Source organism: Mastomys coucha, unplaced genomic scaffold (genome assembly GCF_008632895.1).
Source record: "Mastomys coucha isolate ucsf_1 unplaced genomic scaffold, UCSF_Mcou_1 pScaffold15, whole genome shotgun sequence".
NCBI classification, from domain to species: domain Eukaryota; kingdom Metazoa; phylum Chordata; class Mammalia; order Rodentia; family Muridae; genus Mastomys; species Mastomys coucha.
In genome coordinates, this window is record NW_022196897.1 from 36408698 (window position 1) to 36433345 (window position 24648).

At 36.8% G+C, this 24648-nt stretch overlaps 2 protein-coding genes across 10 annotated transcripts in view; both read left to right on the forward strand.

The window, feature by feature from the left end:
* The window catches only part of LOC116090145 (DNA endonuclease RBBP8-like), a 33069-nt gene extending 16585 nt beyond the window's left edge, over positions 1-16484 (forward strand). The window contains 6 exon segments of the mRNA XM_031370175.1: positions 13688-13827; positions 13829-14267; positions 14269-14307; positions 14309-14585; positions 14588-15870; positions 15872-16484. Of these exon segments, the coding sequence (XP_031226035.1) occupies positions 13757-13827; positions 13829-14267; positions 14269-14307; positions 14309-14585; positions 14588-15870; positions 15872-16384 (2622 nt within the window). The 5' untranslated portion in view covers positions 13688-13756 and the 3' untranslated portion in view covers positions 16385-16484.
* Mbd5 (methyl-CpG binding domain protein 5) overlaps positions 1-24648 on the forward strand; it is a 367270-nt gene that overhangs the window by 194326 nt on the left and 148296 nt on the right. For 2 of the 9 annotated variants that reach the window (XM_031370169.1, XM_031370171.1), the window contains exons 1-3: positions 1856-1896; positions 18793-18934; positions 20187-20265. The exons of 3 other annotated variants lie outside the window; for them this stretch is intronic. The gene's annotated coding sequence lies outside the window, so the exon portion shown is untranslated. Of the gene's footprint in view, positions 1-1852; positions 1897-18792; positions 18935-20186; positions 20266-24648 lie in introns of those variants that run through there. 4 more of the 9 variants (XM_031370173.1, XM_031370172.1, XM_031370174.1 and 1 more) reach the window with 4 other exon arrangements.

Here is a 24648-nt window from a genome sequence, read left to right on the forward strand (position 1 = left end):
TTTCTTCCTTTTTTATTTGTATCCTTTTAATTTCCATCTGTTGCCCTGTTGTTCCAGCTAGTGTTTCCTGTGCTACAATGAAAAGCACAGTTAGTGGGCAGCCCTGTCCCATTCCTGATTTTAATGTGATTACCTGAAAGTTTTCTCCATTTAGGATAGTACTGGTTCTCAATTTGTCATATGTACTCTTTATTAAGTTGAGGGATGATCCCTTTACCCTTATTCTCTCTAGGACTTTTATCATCAAAGGCATTTTGTGCATCTATTGAAATGATCATTTGATTTTTTCATTGAGTCCATTTATTTGATTTATTATTTTTTTGACTTACATGAATTGAACCAATTCTGCTTTTCTGCATTAATTCAATGTGATCTTTGTAACAAACATCTTCATATGTACCTATATTGAGTTTGCTAACATTTTATTGAGTATTTTCACTTCTGTGTTTATCAAGGATACCTGTCTATAGTTTTGGAGGTGTTTGTTTTCCTTTGCCTGGTTTGGCTATTAGAGTAATAGTGACTTCATAGAACTAGCTTGGGAGTGCTGCTTCTGTTTCTGTTTTAGTTTAGTTTTGGTTTTTAAAAGTTTTAAGTTTTTTGCTTACTCCTGGTCTTCAAGGAATAGCAGGGTTCTTCTGCTTTCCCCCTCGTTTTTACACTATCTGGAAGAATATCAGTAGGAGATAAATAGCAACAAGTATAATCTGATTTCATTTTATAAAATTCTCTATTTTTGCTTTTTTTCTATTTTTATTGGTTATTTTATTTATTAACATTTCAAATGTTATGGTCCTTCCCAGTTTCCCTTCACAAACCCCCTATCCTCTCCTCCCTGCTTCTGTGAGGGTGCTCCACCACCTACCCACCCACTCCCACTTCATTGCCCTAGGATTCTCCTCCACAGAACCAAGAGGGGGGGGTGTTTCTGGTTGTTTGATATTGTTGTTCTTCCTATGGGGTTGCAAAGCCCTTCAGCTCCTTCATCCTTCCCCTAACTCTTCCATTGGAGTCTCAGCGCTCAGTCCGGTGGTTGGCTACGTGCATCCGCATCTGTATTGATCAGACTCTGGCACAGCCTCTCATGGGACAGCTGAAAAGTATGTATGTTTAAACAAGGAAGCATGGAATTGTCAGACATTTTTGAAGATGTGTACGATTTTAAAATATGTTAGTACAAATTCATAAATTCGTGTACAGAAAGAAAGAAGAGAGTAAATATGGCCTTGAGAACGTGTTTAGTGCTAGGCATGGAGATGTTTCACTGGGGAAAAGCACTTGTATAGAAAAGTATAGAGAACCTAAATTCTATACCCAGAACCCACAATGGAAGGAAAGATCCATCTCCAGAAAGCTATCCTCTAGCCTCCGCATGCTACCATATTTCACAACCCCAAGTAATGAAAATACTGATGTTTCTTATATTGACTTCAACCCTGGAGAAGAAAAGTCATTTTCTAGTACTCTTTATTTCTCCTACTAATTATTATTTTGAATTATTATTAGTCATTATTTAGAGTACCTTGCAGTGGTTAGTAAAGGTTTCCTATGTCTTGCTGCGAGAAGAGTTCATAGCTTTCCCATTCCAACTCTTTCCGTAACACATGACTCTACTAAATGTTCATTATTTTGATTCCACCACCATTCCAGAGCTACTCTGATACATTAGCCTATCTGTCTGCCTTCTTCTTTTCTGTTGCTCTGTGTTTAGGGGTGTTGGGATTGTTTGTATATTTGTTTCCATTGTAAAATTGTTAAACTATCTTTGCCACTGGTAGATTATCTTTCATCTTTGTTCCATACTGTTTGTTTCACCTTTTAGGTATAGTATTCTACAGTGCTATTTTAAAGATACCTCAAAAGAAGGGAATGGAGTTTGAGATCATTGAAATCCATGTAAGACTCTTGCTGTTCTTAATGCTGTTTTGTTGTTGTAGTTGTTGTTGTTGTTGTTATTCTGTTTTGTTTTTGTTTATAGTACATAATGATGTGTTGATTTCTTCTTTGGAGACTAATATTTATTCTCTGGGTAGTTTTATGTATTCTTTAGCATTTCCTGAATTTTGCCCTATGATAAGTTACAGACTCCTAAATTTTTATTTTTTATTTTTTATTTTGGATATCAATGATGGTTTCTGTCTTTTTCTCTTTCTTTCTTTAGATAGAGTTTTTCTACATAGTCCTGGCTGGCCTGAAACTCACTATGTAGACCAAGCTAGACTTGAAATCACAGAGATACACCTACCTACCACTGCCTCCCAAGTACTCTGATTAAGACGTGTCACCATACTTGCTTGAAATTGTCATTATAGTATAGTATAGAATCAATTTTGGTGAACATTTCTAGGACATTTAAAGAGAATTTTGTTCACTGTTAATACAGAGTTGTATATATATTTGGATTAATTTATATTAGAATGCCTGATTTATAATTAACTGTAAGTGAAATTACCTCTCCAGAACAATTATTTCTGCCTTTTCATGTTCTCTTGCATTTTAAATAGCTTTTATTGATATTCCTATGCTCTTAGTTATAGTATAAAAGTTTATGAAATATATATCCTCATTACATAACTTTACATTTTGATGAATCTAATTTCACATTACAAATATAATACATTTTGCTTTCATTTCACAAGTATATTACTAATGCTGCCATTCTTGCTTTTTATTAAAATTGTCAAAAGAAATTTCTATGTATTTATTATGTATACTATGTTTGAAAGTGTGTATACATTGTGATATGGGAAAACTAAGTTAATTAACATATATAGTACTCCCATGTGCTTATTTTTTTGTTGTTGTTATATGACTCTTAAGCCTGTCTTCATAGCAATATTCAAGTATCCTTTTCTCCTCCTATATTTTATTATGCCTATCAGGTTTTTCTTAATTCTTATATGAAAGTTTTATATCACATTATTATCCTACTGGGACATCATTTTCACAATAAAACTATGCAGTAGTTTTGTACATATACAGTGAGTTTGCATCTTCTAGTCTCATCCCTTGCTTACCACTATTTTTTAATTGAAATTGGTAGTATCATGACTTATCAAATGGTTCTTATACTCTGCATTAGCCTTGGTGCCTTGTTAATTTACACAAATAGAAAAGTTCCTTATCTTGTTGCAGATACTCATTGAAGAGACCTTTTTACATATTAGGTCATATTGTTAAAGAACGATAGTAAGATAGCAAAGTATCCAGGTACAGTTATCTTTAAAATGTTTAGAAGGCTGCAGAGACAGCTTAACCATGAAGGTACCAGTTACTCTTGCAGAGGACCCAGATTCAGTTTCCAGTACTTACATGGCATTTCACTATCATCTATGTCTCCAGTTCTAGATGATCCCACATCCCCTTCTGACCTCCATAGAGATCAGATGTACATGTGGTATTTATACTTATAAACAACTCATACATATAAAATGAAGTACCTAAAATATTTTAAGTGAATACTTAAACTAAAATTCTAAACTAAATGTCTAAAGTTCATGCAAGAAAATTTTTACCTTTAAATATTTAGCATATTATGAAATCCCTTGTGTCATATGGTTATATAAAAGAAATCTACTATCAGCTTCATTTGTTATAGCTATTATGCGATGATTTTTCTGCTGAGACCCTTGCAATGTTTTGCTTTCAACCTCTTTCAAATCTTTTTATTTTTAACATAAGATTTGTAATTTCTACAAGTATGTTGCTTTCTTAGTAAGTTTGAGTAAGCTTTTCTCTTCTAAAATTTTACTGTTCCCCTCCTTTCAGGAAAAAATTTTACTATTCCCTTCCTTTCAGGATAAATTCTGGTATTATTTCTTCTATTTTCTTCTATTATCTATATATCTACTCAAGCTCTTATTTCCTGGACCTTCTGAATCTGTCTTCACTCAAGATCCCTACTCATTTAAATGTTAGTCATACCTGAAATAAATCAGCTTCACAGCTCTGTCATACTCATGAAATGGAACTTGTCTCAACCACAAAAGTTCCTTCATGTTCATTTATAGTCAATTTGGCTTCCCAATAGTGCCAATGCCCAAGAACCTCCAACTTTCTTTCCCTATATTGCCTTTCTAGAATGTCATGTAAATGGAAACATATTTGTAGACCTCTTCTGTCATTTAACATTTGGAATCCATTCATAATATTGGGTAAATAATTAGGTCATTATACTTAGAGTATGCTTTTTTGATTCATATTCTTTTACATTTATGAAGGTGTGGTCCGTTTTCATGAATGGTCCATGTATGTATGCTTGAAAAGAATTCCCTATAGTTTTGGTACATGAATCTACATGTACCTTTCAGAAAGCCTTATCAGTCTTCTTGTTGAAATCTATTTTCTTAGGAATTTAATCCATATAATTTCTATTTTGGATGTATGCATGCTTATGTGTTTGTGTCCATGTGTGTATGTGCCTATGAATGCAAATGTTCTATTAGTGAATTTTTTTCCATTTTCTCCATATACTAATCAGTATGCTAAGGATCTATTTCAAAATATTGACATACCTACTTTATAAAAGCCACTTTTTTCCCTGTATAACACTTGCATTTTATTCAGACTTAATTTTTTATATTTATTTTCATAGTTTTCTAGATACACAGCCATTCACATACAGAAAGAGAATTATTTTGGCAATTGTGTCAGGGGAGATAACTTGGAGGTATAAATTACTTTTTCTATCTTGTGCTGACTTTGTTAATGGAGCTTTCAGTCTGAAGTATGTTATTGAGCTTTGATTCTGAAAATACCTCAGGTATTATAGCTCAAACATTGCTAAAATGGCATAATTTCTATATTTTTTTGAAATTTGGTGTCATATATTAAGCCCTCCACCCACTGTGACTTCAATGGCCACTTCAGTTTTCTTCTCATCTGAGAGATCTTATTCCTGTTTTCCAAATTTGTAAATGTCACTTTTATTTTCTCAGAAGATATGAGATGAAAACTACACTACACTGTGCAAATACACAAATTGGGTTGAGCCCAGAGCATTTTTTCTTCTCCTTCTAACAATCCCTAGGCCTAGGGCTGGAAGCTTCTAGCCTTCATATGGTCTGATCTTCCAAGATGACTGATTCAATCTAGCTTTTCTTGGCTTCTGACCAAATTACTCTACCAGGCCTCATACTAGCTTTAGCAATATGTTCTAATCTTCTGGCTTCTCATTCTCTGGCTCATTCTGTTTTCATCTGTGTCTAGCTTGTTCTCTCTTCAACTTGTCTCTGTCAAATTTCCCTGGGGTAAAACGGCCACACACAGCACCTACACCATATCACACCACACCATACCACACCACACCCTTTTTTCTTTCTCCTTGCCCTTAAGTAGCCTCTCTTTCTCTGATGTTCTCATGTGAATTGACTCATTCTGTCAAATCTTTCTCTGATTCATCATTTTGTATACCTCTCAATTAGACATCACCTTCATACATGGCTGCTTCCTTGTACAAACTAAACTTATCTTCACTGTTATGGATTAAAGGAGAATACTAAAGACATGCCTCTATTCCATCAAGATCATACTATAATCCAGTGTGTGTCTTCATTTTGGCAGGATCTTATCTTTGAATGTGATCCTTTGTCAGAGCAGCCATGTTGCTGGATTAGAATTTATCCATGCAATTTACTAATCATATTTTCTACCATATCCAGTAGAATTTGTATTTCCCTATAAGGTTTTCAGTTGGTGAATGTTTATTTCTAGTATTTTCCTGTGATTCTCTTTATGACTGTTCTTGTCTTTTTCATTGGTTTGTTATACAAGTTCTTGTTATTTTACGTAAGTGCTCTTTCTTCCCTTTTTATGGATCTAAGAGTTTATTTTGAGATAATTTCTGAGCCGCGTGATAATGGTGCGTTCTTTTAATCCCAGCAATCAGGAGACTGGCACAAAAACAGACATGTAGATCAATGGGTTAGATTGAAGGACTACACAGCTACAATCACCTGATTTTTGACAAAGATACTGAAAATATTCATTGCGGGAAAGACAGACTCTAACAAATAGTGCTAGGAAAACTGAGTATCTGCGTGAAGAGGACCTTGTCTCTCACCCTACACAAAAATCAACTCCAAATGCAGCAAAGACCTTAATCTAAGACCTCAAATTCTGAAACTTTTAAATGAAACAGTTGCAAAATCACTTCAAGATATAAGCTTAGACAAGAATATCCTGAATAGAATTCTAGTTGCACAGGAAGAATAATGCCAGCAGTTTGGTAAATATGACCTCGGGAGATCAATTTAAGTTAATCAAAGTCAACGACTGGCTACAAAATAGGAGAAAATCTATGCTCTCTGCAATTCTGCTCATGTGATTAAATATTGCTCCCAGTTGGTGGACCTATTTGGGAAGAATTAGGAGTGTGCAATCTTAGAGGAGATATGTTTCTGAGGGATAGCTTTTTCAAAAACTTGTGCCATTCTCAGTGTCTTGCTCTCTCTGCTCCCAACTTGAAGATCAACTTGTAAGTTTTCAGCTGCTCTGGCACCCTGTCTTTGCTCCAGTGTCATAGACTCTAACCCTCTGCAGCTGTGAGCTCCAAACTTAATGTTTTCTTGGAGAAGTTACCTTGCTCATAGTGTTTTATCACAGCAATAGATAAGTAACTAAGACAACATCTGACAGAGAATTAATAACAATGCTATAAAAAGCACTGAAACAAATACAAATCAACACAGCCAGTAAATGGAATAATGAAATGAATGGGGGTTTTCAAAATAAGAAACACAAACAGCCTCTGAGCACATGGAAAGAATGTTCACCCTATTAGCTTTCAGAGAAAAATGAAATTCCATCTTACCTCAGTCAGAATAGCAGTTGTTAAACAGACAACAAAACATAGTGGAGAGGATGTGAACAAAAGTCAAACATTGTACTCTGCTGGTGGAAATGTAACGTCGAAGGACCACTATGGAAGCTCTCCAAAGAACTGAAGATATACCTTCTCCATTGCACCACCTCTGGATTCACAGGAGAGGAAGTGAAGGTAACATTAACATAAGGACTTGGACATCAGTGTTTAATCTGTCCCTTTGCACAACGGCAAAACCTATGCAGGCATCCTACAGCAGAGAAATTGATAAAATAGAATTTGTCAGCCATGAAAAAAAAATCACACAGACATACAGAAATGACATTGTGATTTTTGCAATTTCCAAAAAAAAAGTTAATAAATAACATGACATAATGTTATAATCATACACATAGACATAATGTGTGGTTTTAACATTATTTTCAAGAAGTTTCTTTTGTAAAGTGTTACTTGGCATTATTGAGTTCTTTCCCCCTAGTTTTCTTTTTTCTTAAATTTTTTTATTATTTAAATGCATTTTACAGTCAGGCATATAAATAATAGTATTTTGAGAATCAAATAATATATAAAAATATATAAATAATATATAAAAAATTTGTCCAGTTTTTATATTCATATCCTTTCATGCCCTAAAAATATCATTAATGAATATTTAATGCTGTTCATAACTGAAGATCCTATATTTAATGTTGAATACTAAATTGTTTCAAAACATACAAAATATTCTTTGGGAATTAAGCATAGTAAAAGAACATAAAATATTAAAAATGATTCATTAAGAAATATATTCAAAAGCCTTTATATAAAACCACCTGACATAGAATCTATTTAAAACTTATATATCTTTGTACATTGTCTAACAATCAGTTTACTTAAAAAAGATTATCAGTGTTTCTAGGAGAGAAATTATTTTATCAGTAAGTATATTTTAAAAATTTCAAAGTAGCAAAAACTCTTTGAAGTTAAACATTAAGAAAATGCTAATTTCAAGCACAGTAAGAAAAATTATCAATAATATTTCCATAATGTTTGTAGGACATGATTTTAATATTCAAAAAACAAAATAGTTATTTTAAGATATATTTTCATTGTATGTCTCCCTTTTCATTTCTGATTTTATTAGTTTGGATACTGTCACTGTGCCCTCTGGTTAATCAGGCTAAGGGTTTATCTTGTTTATTTTCTCCAAGAACCAGCTCCTGGTTTTGTTGATTCTTTGTATAATTCTTTTTGTTTCTATTTGGTTGATTTCAGCCCTGAGTTTGATTATTTCCTGCAGTCTACTCCCCTTGGGTGTATTTGCTTCTTTTTGTTCTAGAGTTTTCAGGTGTGCTGTCAAGCTGCTAGTATATGCTCTTTCCAGTTTCTTTTTGGAGGCACTCAGAGCTATGAGTTTTCCTCTTACCACTGCATTCACTGTGTCCCATAAGTTTTGCTATGATGTGTCTTCATTTTCATTAAACTCTAAAAAGCCATTAGTTTCTTCATTTATTCCTAAACCAAGTTATCATTGAGTAGAGTGTTGTTCAGCTTCCATGTGTATGTGTGCTTTCCATTGTTTTTGTTGGTATTTAAGACCAGCCTTAGTCTGTGCTGATCTGATAGGGTACATGGGATTATTTCATTCTTCTTATATCTGTTGAGACCTGTTTTGTAACCTATTGTATGGTCAATTTTGGAGAAGGTAACATGAGGTACTGAGAAGAAGGTATACTCTTTTGCTTTAGGATGAAATGTTCTATAGATATCTGTTAGATCCATTTGGTTCATAACTTCTGTTAGTTTCACTGTGTCTATGTTTAGTTTCTGTTTCCATGATCTGTCCATTGCTGAGAATGGGGTGTTGAAGTCTCCCGCTGTTGTTGTGCAGGGTGAGATGTATGCTTTGACCTTTAGTAAACTTTCTTTTATGAATGTGGGTACCCTTGCATTTAGATCATGGATGTTCAGAAATGAGAATTCATCTTGATAGATTTTTCCTGTGACCAGTATGAAGTGTCCTTATTTATTTTGATAACTTTTGGTTGAAGGCTGATTTTATTCCATATTAGAATGGCTATTCCAGCTTGTTTCTTGGGAACATTTGCTTGGAAAATTGTTTTCCAACCTTTTACTCTGAGGTAATGTCTGCCTTTGTCACTGAGGTGCATTTCTTGTATGTAGGAAAATGCTGAATCCTGTTTATGTTTCTAGTCTGTTAGTCTGTGTCTTTTTTGAAGAATTGGGTCCATTGATGTTAAGAGATATTAAGGAAAAGTGATTGTCCTTTCCTGTTATTTTTGTTGTTAGAGGTGGAATTATGTTTGTGTGGGTTTGTTGAAAGATTACTTTCTTGCTTCTTCTAGGGTGTAGTTTTGCCACTTATGTTGATGTTTTCCATCTATTATCCTTTGTAGAGCTGTATTTGTGGAAAGATATTGTGCAAATTTTGTTTCATCATGGAATATCTTCTTTTCTCCATCTATGGTAATTGAGAGTTTTGCTGGGTATAGTAGCCTGGGCTGGCATTTGTGTTCTCTTGGTGTCTATATGACATCTGCCCAGGATCTTCTAGCTTTCATAGTCTCTGGTGAGAAGTCTGATGTAATTATGATAGGCCTGCCTTTATATGTTATTTGACCACTTTCCCTTACTGCTTTTAAAATTCTTTCTTTGTTTTGTGCATTTGATGTTTTGATTATTATATGACAGGAGGAATTTCTTTTCTGGTGTAGTCTATTTGGAGTTCTGTAGGTTTCTTGTATGTTCATGGTCATCTCTTTCTTTAGGTTAGGGAAGTTTTCTTCTATAATTTTGTTGAAGATAGTAACTGGTCCTTTAAGTTGGGAGTCTTCACTCTCTTCTATACCTATTATCCTTAGATTTGGTCTTCTCATTGTGTCCTGGATTTCCTTGATGTTTTGGGATAGGAACTTTTTGCTGTTTGCATTTTCTTTGACTGTTGTGTCAATGTTTTCTATGGTATCTTCTGCCCCTGAGATTCTCTCTTCTATCTCTTGTATTCTGTTAGTGATGTTTGCATCTATGACTCCTGATCTCTGTCCTAGGTTTTCTTACTCCGGGGTTGTCTCCCTTTGTGATTTCTTTATTGTTTCTATATTCATTTTTAGATCTTGGATGGTTTTGTTCATTTCCTTTGCCTGTTTGATTGTGTTTTCCTGTAGTTCTTTAAGGAATTTTTGTGTTTTCTCTTTAAGGGCTTCTAGCTGTTTACCTGTGTTCTCCTGTATTTAAGGGAGTTATTTATATCCTTCTTAAAGTCCTCTATCACCATCATTTGAAGTGATTTTAGATGTGAATCTTGCTTTTTTGATGTGATGGTGTATCCAGGACTTGCTGTGGTGGGAGAATTGGGTTCTGATGATGCCAAGTAACCTTGATTTCTGTTGCTTATGTTCTTATGCTTGCTTCCTGTCATCTGATTATCTCTAGTGCTACCTGCCCTCGCTATATCTGACTGGAGCCTGTCCTTCCTGTGATCCTGGTTGTGTCAGAACTCCTCAGAGTTCAGCTGTCTCTGTGATCCTGTGATTCTAGGATCCTAGGATTCTGAGATCCTGGGTGTGTCAGAGCTCTTGGGAATCAAGCTACCTCTGGGACCCTAAGATCCTCCTGTGACCAAGTTCCTGGGATATGGGAATCCTGTGGTCCTATGCCTGTTACAGCACCTGGGAGTGGAGCTTCCTCTGTTGGACTGGCTGCAAAGGTCTGCTCAGAGCACCTGCTCAGACCAGAAGGAACTGAGCCACTAGTCAGGTCGAGTTCCTGGGTGCCTGGGTCCCTCTGGTCCCAGTTACTTCCGGTGTTGGTGCAGATGTTGTGTCCTCCTCACTCTGATCCTGTGAACCTGTGCATGTTAGAGCCTCCCCCTAGTTTTCTAATGATCTGTATAGCCCTTTAATATTCATATTAATCAACATTAAACATCCTCTAAATCTTTTTTTTAATTCATTTATTTATTTATTTTACACTCCAGATTTTATTCCCCCCACACCCTGGTCCACCCTCCTACTGTTCCACATCCCATACTTCTTCCCCAACCCCTGTCTCCAGGAGGATGTCTCCACCCCCCAGTCCCCACCCCACCTGACCTCTAAACTCACTGGGACCTCCAGTCTCTTGAGGGTTAGTTGCATCATCCTTGATTGAACCCAGACCCGGCAGTCCTGTGCTGTATGTGTGTTGGGGGCCTCATATCAGCTGCCTGATGCCTGTATGGTGTATGCTGCCTGGTTTGTGATACAGTGTTTGAGAGATCTTGGGGTTCCAGGTTAGTTGAGACTGCTGGTCGTCCTACAGGGTCGCCCTCCTCCTCAGCTTCTTTCAGCCTTTCCCTTATTCAACCTCGGGGTCAGCAGCTTCTGTCCATTGGTTGGGTGCAAATATCTGCATCTGACTCTTTCAGCTGCTTGTTGGATCTTTAGGAGGGCAGTCATGCTAGGTACCTTTTTGCGAGCACTCCATAGCCTCAATAGTAGTGTCAGGCCTTGGAGTCTCCCCTTGAGCTGGATCCCACTTTGGGCCTGTCACTGGACCTTCTTTTCCTCAGGCTCCTCTCCATTTCCATCCCTGCAGTTCTTTCAGATAGGGTACAATTATGGGTCATAATTTTCACTATGGGATGGCAACTCTCTCCCTCATTTGATGCCCTGTCTTCCTGCTGGAGGTGGGCTCTATAAGTTCCCTCTCCCTACTGTCTTACATTTCACTTATGGTCCCTCCCTTTGAGTCCTGAGGGTCTCTCACCTCCCAGATGCATTCTGGAGGGTCCTCTCAACCTCCTATCTTCCAAGGTTGCCTGTTCCCATTCTTTCTGTTGGCCCTCAGGGCTTCAGTCCTTTTCCCTCACCCAATACCAGATCAGGTCCCCTTCCCCGCCCCCACCTAGAGCAGGCTAGAGAGGGGGCTCAGTGATTAAGAGCACTTGCTGCTCTTTAGAGGTCCTGAGTTCAATTCCCAGCACCCATACTGTGGCTCACAACCATCTGTAATGGGATCTGATGCCCTCTTCGGATGTGTGTGAAGACAGCAACTTTGTACTCATATACATAAAATAAATAAATAATTCTTTAACAAAAAAATAGTCCTGGAGCTAGAATACCAGCCATCCTCTGAATCTTAATCCTTAGTGATTTTTGTCAATGTTGCTCACTCTTGAGTAATTCTGTATCTTTACAGGTATTGATTTTTAGGTAAGGTGGATTAACGTGATTTTTTTTTTAGCCATAGGTTGCAAAACACTAAACATAAGTGTTCACACCACCTAATGATTAGGTAAAATGAAACAAAATTTCTAACATGTACATTCAAGAAAGCCTTTAGTTCTGAGCCAGGATGTTTGACTAGGTACCAGTTAATAATATGAGAACCTTTATTGAATATTCAATGCAAACGTTTTTGTCTTTTCTAAATATAGAAAATGGTTTCATTGTGGTAGAGTGTGAAGATTGTAAAGCTTATGAAAGCATCTTTACATATGTGTATCAAATGTTACTTTTAACATCATGTATGGGTGTTTTGCCTTTATACCTCATACGTGCTTGCAGAGAGTTTAGTGTAATCTATCTGAAGATAATCTGTTAGTACTTTTTTATATATAAAAATAATAGAAGGTCTTGTCAGTATCTATCAGTGAGGAAACATGAGTGGTTTCTAAGAGACAAATTTTACACATACTAATTAAGCAGCAATTTTAAGATGTTCATCTGAAAGGTAGTTTTACATTTTCTGCATATTTATTAGGTTCTGTAATTAATAAATCTCCAGTATATGGGTACACAGTTTTAATTCCCACACTGAAACAACTGACAGTTCTGAAGTTTGGTTCCCAAGTTTGGTAAAATACTTCATATCACACACGTATACGCACTCTCTCTCTCTCTCTCACTCTCTCTCTCTCTCTCTCTCTCTCTCTCTCTCTCACACACACACACACACACACACACACACACACACACACACACATACACACATACACACATGTACCTGAAATAAGAAGTTCTCAAGTTTGAGACCAGCCTGGGCAAAATACCTTATCACACACACATACACACACACACACACATACACACACTAAAAACTTCAGATTATTTGTTTTTTCTTTTTTTTTAAATTGGATATTTTATTTATTTACATTTCAAATGATATCCCTTTTCCAGGTTTCCCCTCCAGAAATCCCCCTGCTTCTATGAGGGTGTTCCCCAACCCACCTACCCACTCCCGCCTCCCCACCTTCGAATTCCCCTACACCAAGGCATAGAGCTTTCACAGGACCAAGGGCCTCTCTTCCCATTGTTGTCCAACAAGGCCATTCTCTGCTACATATGTGACTGGAGCCATGGGTCCCTCCATGTGTACTCTTTGGTTGGTGTTTAATCCCTGGGAGCTCTGGGGCATCTGGTTGGTTAATATTGTTGTTCTTCCTATGGGTTGCAAACCCCTTCAGCTCCTTCAGTCCTTTATCTAACTCCTCCTTAGGGGTCCCCATGCTCAGTACAATGGTTGGCTGTCAGCATCAGCCTCTGCAATACAACGTCATAAAAAATTTTAAGAAGAAGCAAAAATAATCCTCATCCTAACCTAAAATGACAGACAAATATAGAAAAGTATATTTTCTTTCCTTCTTTCTTTTCTCTTTCTTTCCTCCCTTACCTTGTAACTTCTAGAAACAACTCTTTTCCAAATAATTCTGTACAGGTCATATCCTCCTCTGATAGTTTCTAAAACTCTTTATTTGAATTTTATATAGTTATTAAAGTACTTTTGTTCCTTAGCACTCCAAACAAACTACAAGCTTCTCATAATCTGTCATTACGTTTTGTTCCTAAGACATGTCCAAAATACTTTTTAACTTGACTGGAACAGATAGAAATGTATATTTTCGACAGGTCAGGGAAGCATCAGCAAATGGAAGTGTGAAGCCTGCTAAGCAACATGAGCGTTTCAGGAAGCAGCTGCGGAAGCCCTAACTCTGCAGATATATCCAGTGACGTCAAGGAACTCTGGACAAATCAAAGTAAGCAAACTGAAAAAGGAACGCATTTTAGATGCACAGAGACTTGAAGAATTCTTCACCAAAAATCAACAGCTGAGAGACCAGCAAAAAGTCCTTCAGGAAACTATTAAAATTTTAGAAGATGGGTTAAGAGCAGGATTGTGTGATCACTGTGCAGTAACTGAAGAACATATGCACAAAAAACAGCAGGAGTTTGAAAACATCCGACAGCAGAATCTTAAGCTTATTACAGAGCTGATGAATGAAAAGAATGCTCTTCAGGAAGAGAACAAAAAGCTTTCTGAGCGACTGCAGCAGCAAATGGAGAGTGATCAACAGGATCAAGTAGCTGAGCTTGAATGTGAGGAAAACATTATTCTGGACTCACCAGTAACATCTTTTTCCTTTTCTGGCATTAACCGGCTATGAAGAAAGGAGAATCTCCATGTCCTTATACATAGAACAAACACACACTTAATTGGAGCGCTCTGTTGTGTGCAAGTGAATTAAGAAAAATTTCTCAGGGTTCAGCTCCTGCACCAGGTAACTCTGAAGAACATGAAATTCTAGTAGCTGTCACTTGTGATCAAAATCACTCACCACTGTCTAAAATATATGGAACAAGCTGTTACCCCACTGATAAGTCACCGTTTAATTTAGATACTGTTGTTGCTGAGACACTTGGACTTAATGGTCAAGAAGAATCTGAACCCCAAGGTCCTATGAGCCCTCTTGGAAATGAGCTTTACCACTGCCTCAAAGAAGATCACAAAAACAACCTTTTGTGGAATCTGCAAGAAGTAATGAAGATAGCTTAAGATTTTCAGATTCTGCTTCAAAGACACCGCCCCAAGAATTTACTACTCGGGTGTCATCTCCAATATTTGGAGCTACCTCTACTGTGAAGACTCATTTGGGTTTGAATACAAGTTTCTCCCCTTCTCTCTTAGACATTGGGAAAAGAAACCTTCTGAAGACGGCTGCCTTTAGCAACATTGCTGTTTCTAGAGCAGAGAAAGTTAGATCCAAATCTGAGAATAATGCCCTTTTCACACAACATAATCTTGGGTATGAAGTAAAGGTCATTAGCCAGTCATTTTCTAGTAAGCAGATACTTACAAATAAAAATGGAAGTGACTCTACAGATGAGCAGGGTAGTTCTGATCACATGACTGATGCTGTTACTGATAAATATTTGGTGCCTTTGAAATCACTGGGAGGTAAAGCATCCAAAAGGAAGAGGACTGAAGAAGAAAGTGAGCATGCAGTAAGCTGCCCCCAGACATGTTTTGATAAGGAAAATGCCCTTCCTTTCCCAATGGAGAATCAGTTCTCCATGAGTGGAGACCATGTGACAGATAAACCTCTGGACCTGTCAGATCGGTTTGCAGCTACTCAGCGTCAAGAGAAGAACCACGGAAATGAAACTTCTAAAAACAAACTTAAGCAAGTGACTCTGAGGCCCATTCCAAAGGGCTCCTCCACAGGCCGTAAAGCCTTGAGTGGGGCCTGCGTGCTGGCCAAAGACTCTTCAGAGACATACTGTTTACAGCCGCGTATCCTCCAGTCCTCTAGTAAATTCTCTCCAGACCATAAAACACCATTACAGATAAAAGAAGAAAATCCTGTCTTCAGAACACCTCCATGTTCACAGGAAAGTTTGGAGACAGAGAATCTTTTTGGTGATGTGAAGGGTACTGGTTCTCTTCTGCCAACCAAAGTAAAAAGCAGATCAGTCCACGGAGGATGCGAGCTTGCATCAGTTCTTCATTTAAATCCCTGTAGAGTTGCTAAAACAAAGTCTCTGCCAAGCAACCAAGATATGTCCTTTGAAAATATCCAGTGGAGTGTAGATCCAGGAGCAGACCTTTCTCAGTATAAAATGGATGTTACTGTAATAGATACAAAGGATAGCAGTCACTCACGATTAGGAGAAACATTGGACATGGACTGCACATTGGTCAGTGAAACCATACTTTTAAAAATGAAGAAACAAGAACAAAAAGAAAAAAGTCCAAGTGGAGACATAAAAATGAATGATAGCTTGGAAGATAATGTTTGATCGGACAACACATGAAGAATATGAATCATGTTTGACAGATAGCTTCTCCCGGGTACCAGATGAGGAAGAGCTGTCTGACACCACAAAGAAACCAAACTTACATGGTGATAAACAAGATGGAGTCAAACAGAAAGCATTTGTGGAGCCATATTTTAAAGATAAGGAGAGAGGAACTAGCATACAGAATTTTCCTCATATTGAGGTAGTTCAGAAAAAAGAAGAGAGAACGAAATTGCTTGGGCACACATGTAAAGAATGTGAAATTTATTATGCAGATTTGCCAGCAGAAGAAAGAGAAAAGAAGTTGGCTTCCTGCTCAAGACACCGATTTCACTACATTCCACCCAGCACACCAGAGAACTTCTGGGAAGTTGGCTTTCCTTCTACTCAGACATGTCTGGAAAGGGGTTATATCAAGAAAGATCTTGATCTTAGTCCTCGTCCGAAAAGACAGCAGCCTTACAATGCAGTATTCTCTCCAAAAGACAAAGAACAGAGGACCTAGATGCTGGAGTGAAAGCAGGAGAGCAGATCTTTTTGTGTTTCATTTAGTTATTTATAGTAAAGTTGGAATAAACATTGATCTTTGGGGTTTTTTTTTTGATCTTATATAAAATGATTTATAAGTGTTTTCTATTAAAAATGTTTTAAATGGCATATACCAACCATACAAATAACTAAAAAAAAAAAAAGAAAAAAAGAAATGTCTATTTTCCCAGAATAATCTTGGCTCCCTATGATTTGCACTTGTAATGTCCCCAAATTTTCAGATGTTAAAAGCTCTATTGCCAGTTAGACCTCTAAGAGGTTATCTGATTTAGAAGGACTAATTAGTTGAAGCCATTGAAGGATTCAAAATTTGATTACTGTTTCTGTCCTAAAATTTTATAATGAGTTATTCTTTCAACAGAGATGTAACTAGAATGTCAGGTATGTACTACAATACTAAGAAAGTAATAATCCTAAGGATAAGATATTTGTCAAAGTATGTACAAACAGGTATCTTCTTACTGTGCTAATTGATAGAGGATACAGGTGTCTGTGACAGATGGAGAGGGAGAGACAGAGAATACCAGATACCAACTATTCTCCTCTGATGTAATTTCAAAATTCTATAGGAAGAAATAGCAAAAGGAAACACAAAACGTACTAATAATTGAACTTGGAAACAACCCTGATGATACGCAATTATGAATTGTAATAAGCAAATTACAGGGCATATGTTATTATTATATACATTGCTTTAAAACAACTGTTTGAACACAGACATAAATATATATGTGTGTATGTATGTATATATATACATATATATATAATTTAGTATTATCACTGGTTTTTGCAATAAAAAGTCAGGAAGATTGTCTTTTTAAAAATGTGCAAAAGATAAGCAGTTCATGGCTTTCTCTGGTAAGTTTTACACTTACTTGGTTATTAAATAATTTACTAGTTTAAGAAGGGATAATTGAATTGTTTTTAAAGTAAAATTTGAATACTTAAAATATTTTGTGAAAGACATTATTTCCTAAGGTTTATATCCCCTCCTTTCGATATGTATAGGGTATTTCAGAATAAGTAATGGGAAGCAAAAGTGGTTTACTGCACAGAAAGCTGATCAGATGCAGGCTGCCACTCATGCATTGATGGCCTTCCCTTAACTTATAAATTCAAAAACCATTGAATGTGTGTCTGTTTTCAGTGTGGCCACCCAGACTCCTTTCCCTAGCCAGAATGTGCTCATGATTTTCCTCTCATGAGACTAGCCATAACTAAAGTTGTTCCTCAGCCTTTCAACCTGATCATGTATACCAAGTCCTGTGCTGTGTTCTAAGTAAAGCATGAAATTAGTTCTTATATGTGTTGATACACAGGTGTTTGGTGTGTGCGTGTGTGTGTGTATTCATAAGGGTAGATGTAGGTGCTGGTATATCTGTGCACCTGAATGTAATAGATAGAAGTTGACTTCAAGTCTTTCTCTAACCTTCACCATTTTTTAACATTTACTTACCCATTATTTAATGTGTATTTATGCCTTTTCATGACCCACATGTGAGATCAGAGGACAAGTTATGGAAGTTCTCTCCTTGCACCATGTGGGTCCCAGGGATTGAAATTAGGTTGTAAGGCTTGACAACCAATACCTTTACTCACTGACCCATCTCACTGGCCTCACCAGATTTTTTGAGGCAGACTTTCACTAAAACTGGAGCTCACTAATTTAACTAGACTGTTGCCACGTTTCTGCCTGTCTCTACCTTCATTTGCTTGAGTTACAAGTATGCATTTTAATGGATGCCAATGGTCAGAACTCAGATCATCATGCCTGTACAGCAGGCACTTTACTCACTGAACCATCTGCCCAGCATACACCAAAGAATCCACAATAGAAGGAGACTACCTCCTCTATGTTACATTGTTACTGAAGTACTGACTCAGTCTCCTCTGGCATAGATGGTTTGCTGTTTTAAACACAACTTATGCCATGGCTCCACTTCAGATAGTACTCTATTCTGCAAATACTGATTAAGATGGTTAATACTGAATGCCAGTGTGGTTGTATTAAAAAGAAGCTAAAGGGGCTGGAGAGGTGGCTCAGCAGTTAAAAGCACTGACTGTTCTTCCAGAGGTTCTGAGTTCAATTCCCAGCAACCATATGATAGCTCATAACCATCTGTAATGCTCTCTTCTGGTATGTCTGAAGACAGCGACAATGTACTCATATAAATAAAATAAATGTTCTTAAAAAAAAAAAACGAAGCTAAAACCATGTGCCTGTGAGAGCATTTCCAGAACTAATGCCTAAGTGGAAACACTACTCTGAATGTTATTGAACTGTGCCATAAGCTAGAGACACAGATGAAGTGCAGGGGAGGAAAGTAGAAAGCCAGTAATGCAGTCAACTCTTCCTGTGTTCAGTGTTGTCGGCCATGAAGTGAGAGACCTTTGCCAGACGCTCCCTCCAGCTCACTGCAGGAACAAAATCTACAGACCAGACTAGACTGAAACCTCAGAAATCTTTTACTAATAGGTCCTTCAACTCCTCAGTTGTTTGAATCAGGTATGTTGTGGAAATGATACAAAAGTCTAATACACTGGTGCACTTAGACTATTACCTACTTTAAATATATGTGAAATTTATTACTGTATAAGCCATGTGTTGTACTGGTAACTCTTAAACAACCAAGGCTGTTGCTAAGACAATAGGTTGCTTACCATAAACTGACAGCAAGACCCTAATTCTGGAGACAGTACCTACACCAAGGAACATGGAAAAGTTGAGTTGGTGCCAACGTAGAGCCTTCACTCCTAAACTTTAGCATCTTTTGTACAGGAAGGTACTCTACATGCTACCAAAAGAGAAACATAAACATTAAGCCAGCCACTTTGATTGATAGTGGTGTCCTGCCTGCAAGATATGCTAGGGCAGTGGTGGCACAAAGCTTGTGGGAGTAAAGAACCATTCATTAACTGATTTGATTTAATTTCCATTCAGAGCAATGGAAACCATACCCCACACTGCTTAGATGACTAAGAACCAGAGACTAGGTATCCCAGAGACTTTGGATAAAGCCAAACACTACTAGTCTTAAAAACAGACATACAAAAATGCAAAAAAACAAACAAACAAAAACACATAGTGATAAAATGACTTCTATGATAGTATACTATACTCATTAGGTCTAAGCCTTGTTCAGCTATCATCAGAGAAGTTTCTTCCTGAAGGAAATAGGATCGGAGAGCCAGAAACGGAGACAACCAAACATTATACAGAGATAGACCATGGAACACTCATCCCTAAATGGGATGTTTTCATCAAGTACCTCCCCTCAAAGCTCAGGGAACCCCATAGAAGAGGCAGAAAGAGTATAAGAGCCAGAAGGCATGTAGGACCCGAGGAAAACAAGGCCGTGTCAGTCACCATGAGCAAAGCTCATGTTAACTCACAGAGACTGAACAGTATGCCTAAGGTCTAGCACATCTAACCAGGTCATCTATGTATATATTATGGTTATACATATATTATTTAGTGTTTTTATGGAATTCTTGAGTGAGCAAACGAGTGAGTCTCTGCTCCTTTTACCTTCTCTTGGGCTGTTTTTCTTCTGTTGCTTTGTTTTGTTCAACTTCCATATTATATTTTTTTATCTGACTATATTCAATTTTGTTATATTTTATAACTATTTCATAGGAGCCTATTATTTCCTAATGAGAGAGAGAAAAGGAGTAGATCTGAATAAGTGTTGAACCAGTCATAAGGTTTGACCATTCCCTCAATCTCTGCTTAATTTTTATCCCTGCACTTCTTGTAGGCAGGACAAATTTGGAATTGAAGATTTTGTGGATAGCTTGGAGTCCCCCTCTCTGCATTGGAAGACTTGCCTGGCTACAGTGAGTGGGCACTTCAGGCTCCATATCACCTACTGATATTTCTTAATAATGGAATTATACTATTTTGGTCTTTTGTTAGTAGCTCCCTTCACTTAATCTTTTTAATACTCATTATTATTGCACCAATTATATTACTTCATTTTTATTAATAACATCCCATATATAGATAATGCCATATTTGATTTATCTGTAAATCAATTGTTAGGTATATTGGGTTATTTTCATGATATAGATGTTATAAATAATAACATGAATATGTGGTTACTGGACTTTATGTAAATGTGGTTTTATTTCACATAGTGTAACTAGGTATGGAATTACTAAATGTTATTTAGTTTGTATATGCCTCAGAGGCCCTTAGAGTAAAGCCTTTGTCAGTAGCCTGTGTCAGTCTTGGGTGGAGCAGCCTAGTAGAAAATATTATGTAATTGAAGGCATGTCCTAGAGGAGAAATTGAGAGCCCAGCTGCTCATGTGCTTGTGCTCCTGCTCTCACTCTCTCTCTCCCTCTCCTTCGTCCTCCCCCTCTTCCTTCCCCCTCTCCTATTTCCCTCTCCCCCTTCCTCTCCTCCTTGGTACCCCCTCTGATTCCTGGGTACCATAGTCTTTACATGAGACCTCCTCTGATATTCATACCCACTATGACATACAGTGTCACGAGAAGATGCCAAAAATTTTTTCTTCTTTATCTCACTATTTTGTCACGACAGAAAAGCATTTCCACATGAGTGAACCCTGAGATTATGTCTCACATCTGAGTAACTGTGAGACTGTTTTCAAATGACTGTACCATCTTACGTTACTATAGAGAGCATGAGAGATTGTTTGTCTGTGTCCTAGACAATACATGCTATTAATCTTGTTTCAATCATATTAGTACATATAGAATGATATCAGACTTTAGTATGCTTTTGGACTTCCTTAATATCAAATGGTACTAAGAAGATATTGTAGGAATTTTATTGGCATATGTTAATTATATGTAATAACAAATATCTCTATAGCACCTTCATATATGTATGCATATATGTCATTATATTTGCTCTCTCTCATTCCGCTCCCCAGTGCCCTCTGTCATTTCCCTTACCTCTGTGTTTTGCTGGTTCCCCTTTCTCTTACCAAAAAGGTTCCTCCACTTCTGTCACATGTATGCCACTACACTCTCTTACATGCCATCATTACACACAGACACTTTTTTGCCATAACAAAATACATGACAAAGTACCATGCCTTATACTGTAAGCCAAAGCAGCTGTTAATTTCCATTCCTTCAGGGATGTGATATTGATTTTTTTTTTCAAATAGTTACCAGCAACTTATTTTGACAATAGACTGTTCATTTTACTAGTCCGTCTACTGAATATCCAATTTGACTTCTTGGTGAATAAGTTTCATAGATTAATGTAACATGTGACACAAACTTGGCCCAGGCTCCATCAGAGAAGGCATTCCGAGCATGAAAAGCACCATCCCACCACAGGCACACATACAGTGTGATCTCCCTCTTCATTCACATGGTAATTACCTTGTGCTGTCTTTTCAGAAATTTCTTAACCGATGCATAAATCTTCAGGTGGTTCACATTTGTTATCCTGTAGCAGTTTTAAAGGTCTTAGGACTTATATTAATGCCCCGTGTGTATTTTGAATTTGTTTTGTGCATAGTGAGAGAGGTGTAATTTCTTTCTTGTACAAGTTTTGCAAGCACCACTTAATAACAAAATTGTAATCATTACTTAAAAATTAAATTATGTAACTCAATTTATTTGGAGAAGATGTATTAAGTTTCATTCATCTACATTGATATTTATATGTAGCTTTATAATATACTTGGAATCATGTGTTGTAATGCATCTACTATTGCTTTTTCCTCTGAGGTTGTTGCTATTCAGGAGGGCCTTTTGTGCTTCCATGAAACATTTAGAATCATTTTCTAATTCTGTGAGGAATATATTGAAGTTTTGACAGATTATGTTGAATGAATACATCACTTTTAGTCTTACCATTTTTTTTTTATTTCTGATAATCAATCAGCATAGTCTTTCTATCTTCTAGTGTCTTCTTACATTTCGTCTTTATGTGTCATAAGGTTCTCATTGTAGAGTTCTCTACTTTCCATGGATAGGGTTTTTTTCCCCTATGTATTGTTCTAACTGTTATAAATGTTTTTCCCCCCTTGTCGCTTTTCCAGCAAGTTCTTTTTGCCATATAGGATGGTTATTGATTTTGAGATGTTCATTTTGTATCTTTCTACTTTGCTCGAAGGTTTTATCCTGCCTGAGAGTTTTCTTGTGAGTCATTAGGAACTTTTAAGTATAGGGCTATGTTGTCTTCAAAAGAGGACACTTAGATTTTTATCTTTCATATTTGCATCCCTTTCTCTTTTTCTGTCTTCTTGCTCTGACCAAGAGTTTAAACACTATATTATAAAAGAATGCTGAGAATGGGCACCTTTGTCTTATTTCTGTGGAACTGTTTTCGGGTTCTCATGTAGTATAATGTTTGCTATAGCAAACATTTGTAACATACTCTTTATTTAAATATTTAAGTTATCTTTCTTCTGGTCAAGGATTTTTATCTCAAAGTGGTATTAAGCTTTCTCAAAGACTGTATATTTAGATTGTCGCACAACGTCTCACTTCATGTCTACTCATGTGTTATGTTCCACTTATTGATTTGTGTATGTTGAGCCAACATTGCATGCCTTAGATATAATGAGTTTGGTCATTGTATATGTGTTTCCTTAATGTGTTTATGAATATAAACTGCAAGAATTTTATTGTGAATTTTCTGTTTCTTTGTTCATTAGTAACTTTACTTTGCTGTATACGTTTTGGTTTTATTTTTTACTTCTTTCATTCTCTGTTGTTGTTATACTATCAGGGTTTGGGAACTAAGGTAATTCCAATTTTATAGAATGAATCTGTAGTGTTCCTTTCCTTTCTATTTGATGGAACAGTTTGAAGGTATCCATATTAGCTCTTCCCTGAGGATTTTCTAGAATCCTTTTGATCCTAAGTTTGTCTTCATGTCAAAACATCTTAAATTATTTCTAAGTTTTCTTTGGTTTTGTTCTTTGACAATTTTGTACATGTATATAACATATTTACTCTGTCCCCCAAGACCCTATGATATCTCTTTCTAATCCCTTTTAGCGTTCCTTTCTCCATAATAGTATCTATTACTTTATCTCCCTATCTTTATCTCGTTTTCTCTATCCTTTTTCCTTTATGTATTCCCCAGATTCATGACTTTTCATCTTTTTATGACCCACATAGTAAAACCATGGTCATTTGTGGGACTATTGTATTGAGACTATCATTGGAGTCTCTGAGGTCATTAGTGGGTCCACAACCCTCTTCCTAAATTTACCAGTAGCAGATAGTTCAGCAGTTAGGGAAAAAGCTTCCTGTACTCCTGCATCCATGCCCACTCTTTTACAGACCTGGTGCAGACATGGGAAAGACTGTAAATTCAGACTGTAGTAACTCTATCTTCTCCATATTCATTCCTCACCCTTTTCCCTACCTTGCAATTGTTACATTGTTCTGCCTTCTTTTCTATAACATACTTAGAACCTTATGGTATAAATGTAGATGCTTGATAGATGATGGATGGGTGGGTGGATGGATGGAGAGGGGGAAGAGAGAGAGAGAAGAAACAGAGTTATATATCTTTTAGCTGTATTTTATATGGATCTCTTTCCGTTGTTTATATCTTGTTTCATTTTAATAAATGACATGTATGTAGGAATATATGTTTCTTCTGGTTTTTCCAGCAGTTTGGAATATGTTTCCAAAGTACTCAATAATGATCTAGACTTCATTCATATCTCTCCTAAGAACCATTTAATCTCTAATTTTATTAATTTGGATTGTCTCTTTTTTTTCTACTTGTTAGGCTGTTGAATTACAGTTTGTTTGGCTGATTGTATGAATTGTTCTTTAGTCTCTGTCTCATTAAATTCTATCCCATTCTTTATTATTTCTTACTCATATTCTTCTTGTTTTCTAAGACCTCAAGTTACATTATTAGCACATGTATTTGGTATCTCAATATTTTTATGTAAAAATTTATAGATATAAACTCTTGTTCTAGAGAGACTAGTTCTGTTCCCCAACAATATGAACTAACTAGTACCCTCAGAGCTCCCAGGGACTCAACCACCAACCATGGAGTACACATGCTGGGACTGATTGCTCTGGCAGCATATGTAGTAGAGGATTGGAAAGTCGATCATCAATGGGAGGAGAGGCCCTTGACCCTGTGAAGGTTCTGTGCCCCAGTGTAGGGGAATGCCAGGGCCAACAAGTGGGAGAGGGTGGGATGGCGCGCAGGGGGAGGAGGGAGGCAACGGGGGTTTGTTCTTCTTTTGTTGTTTGGTT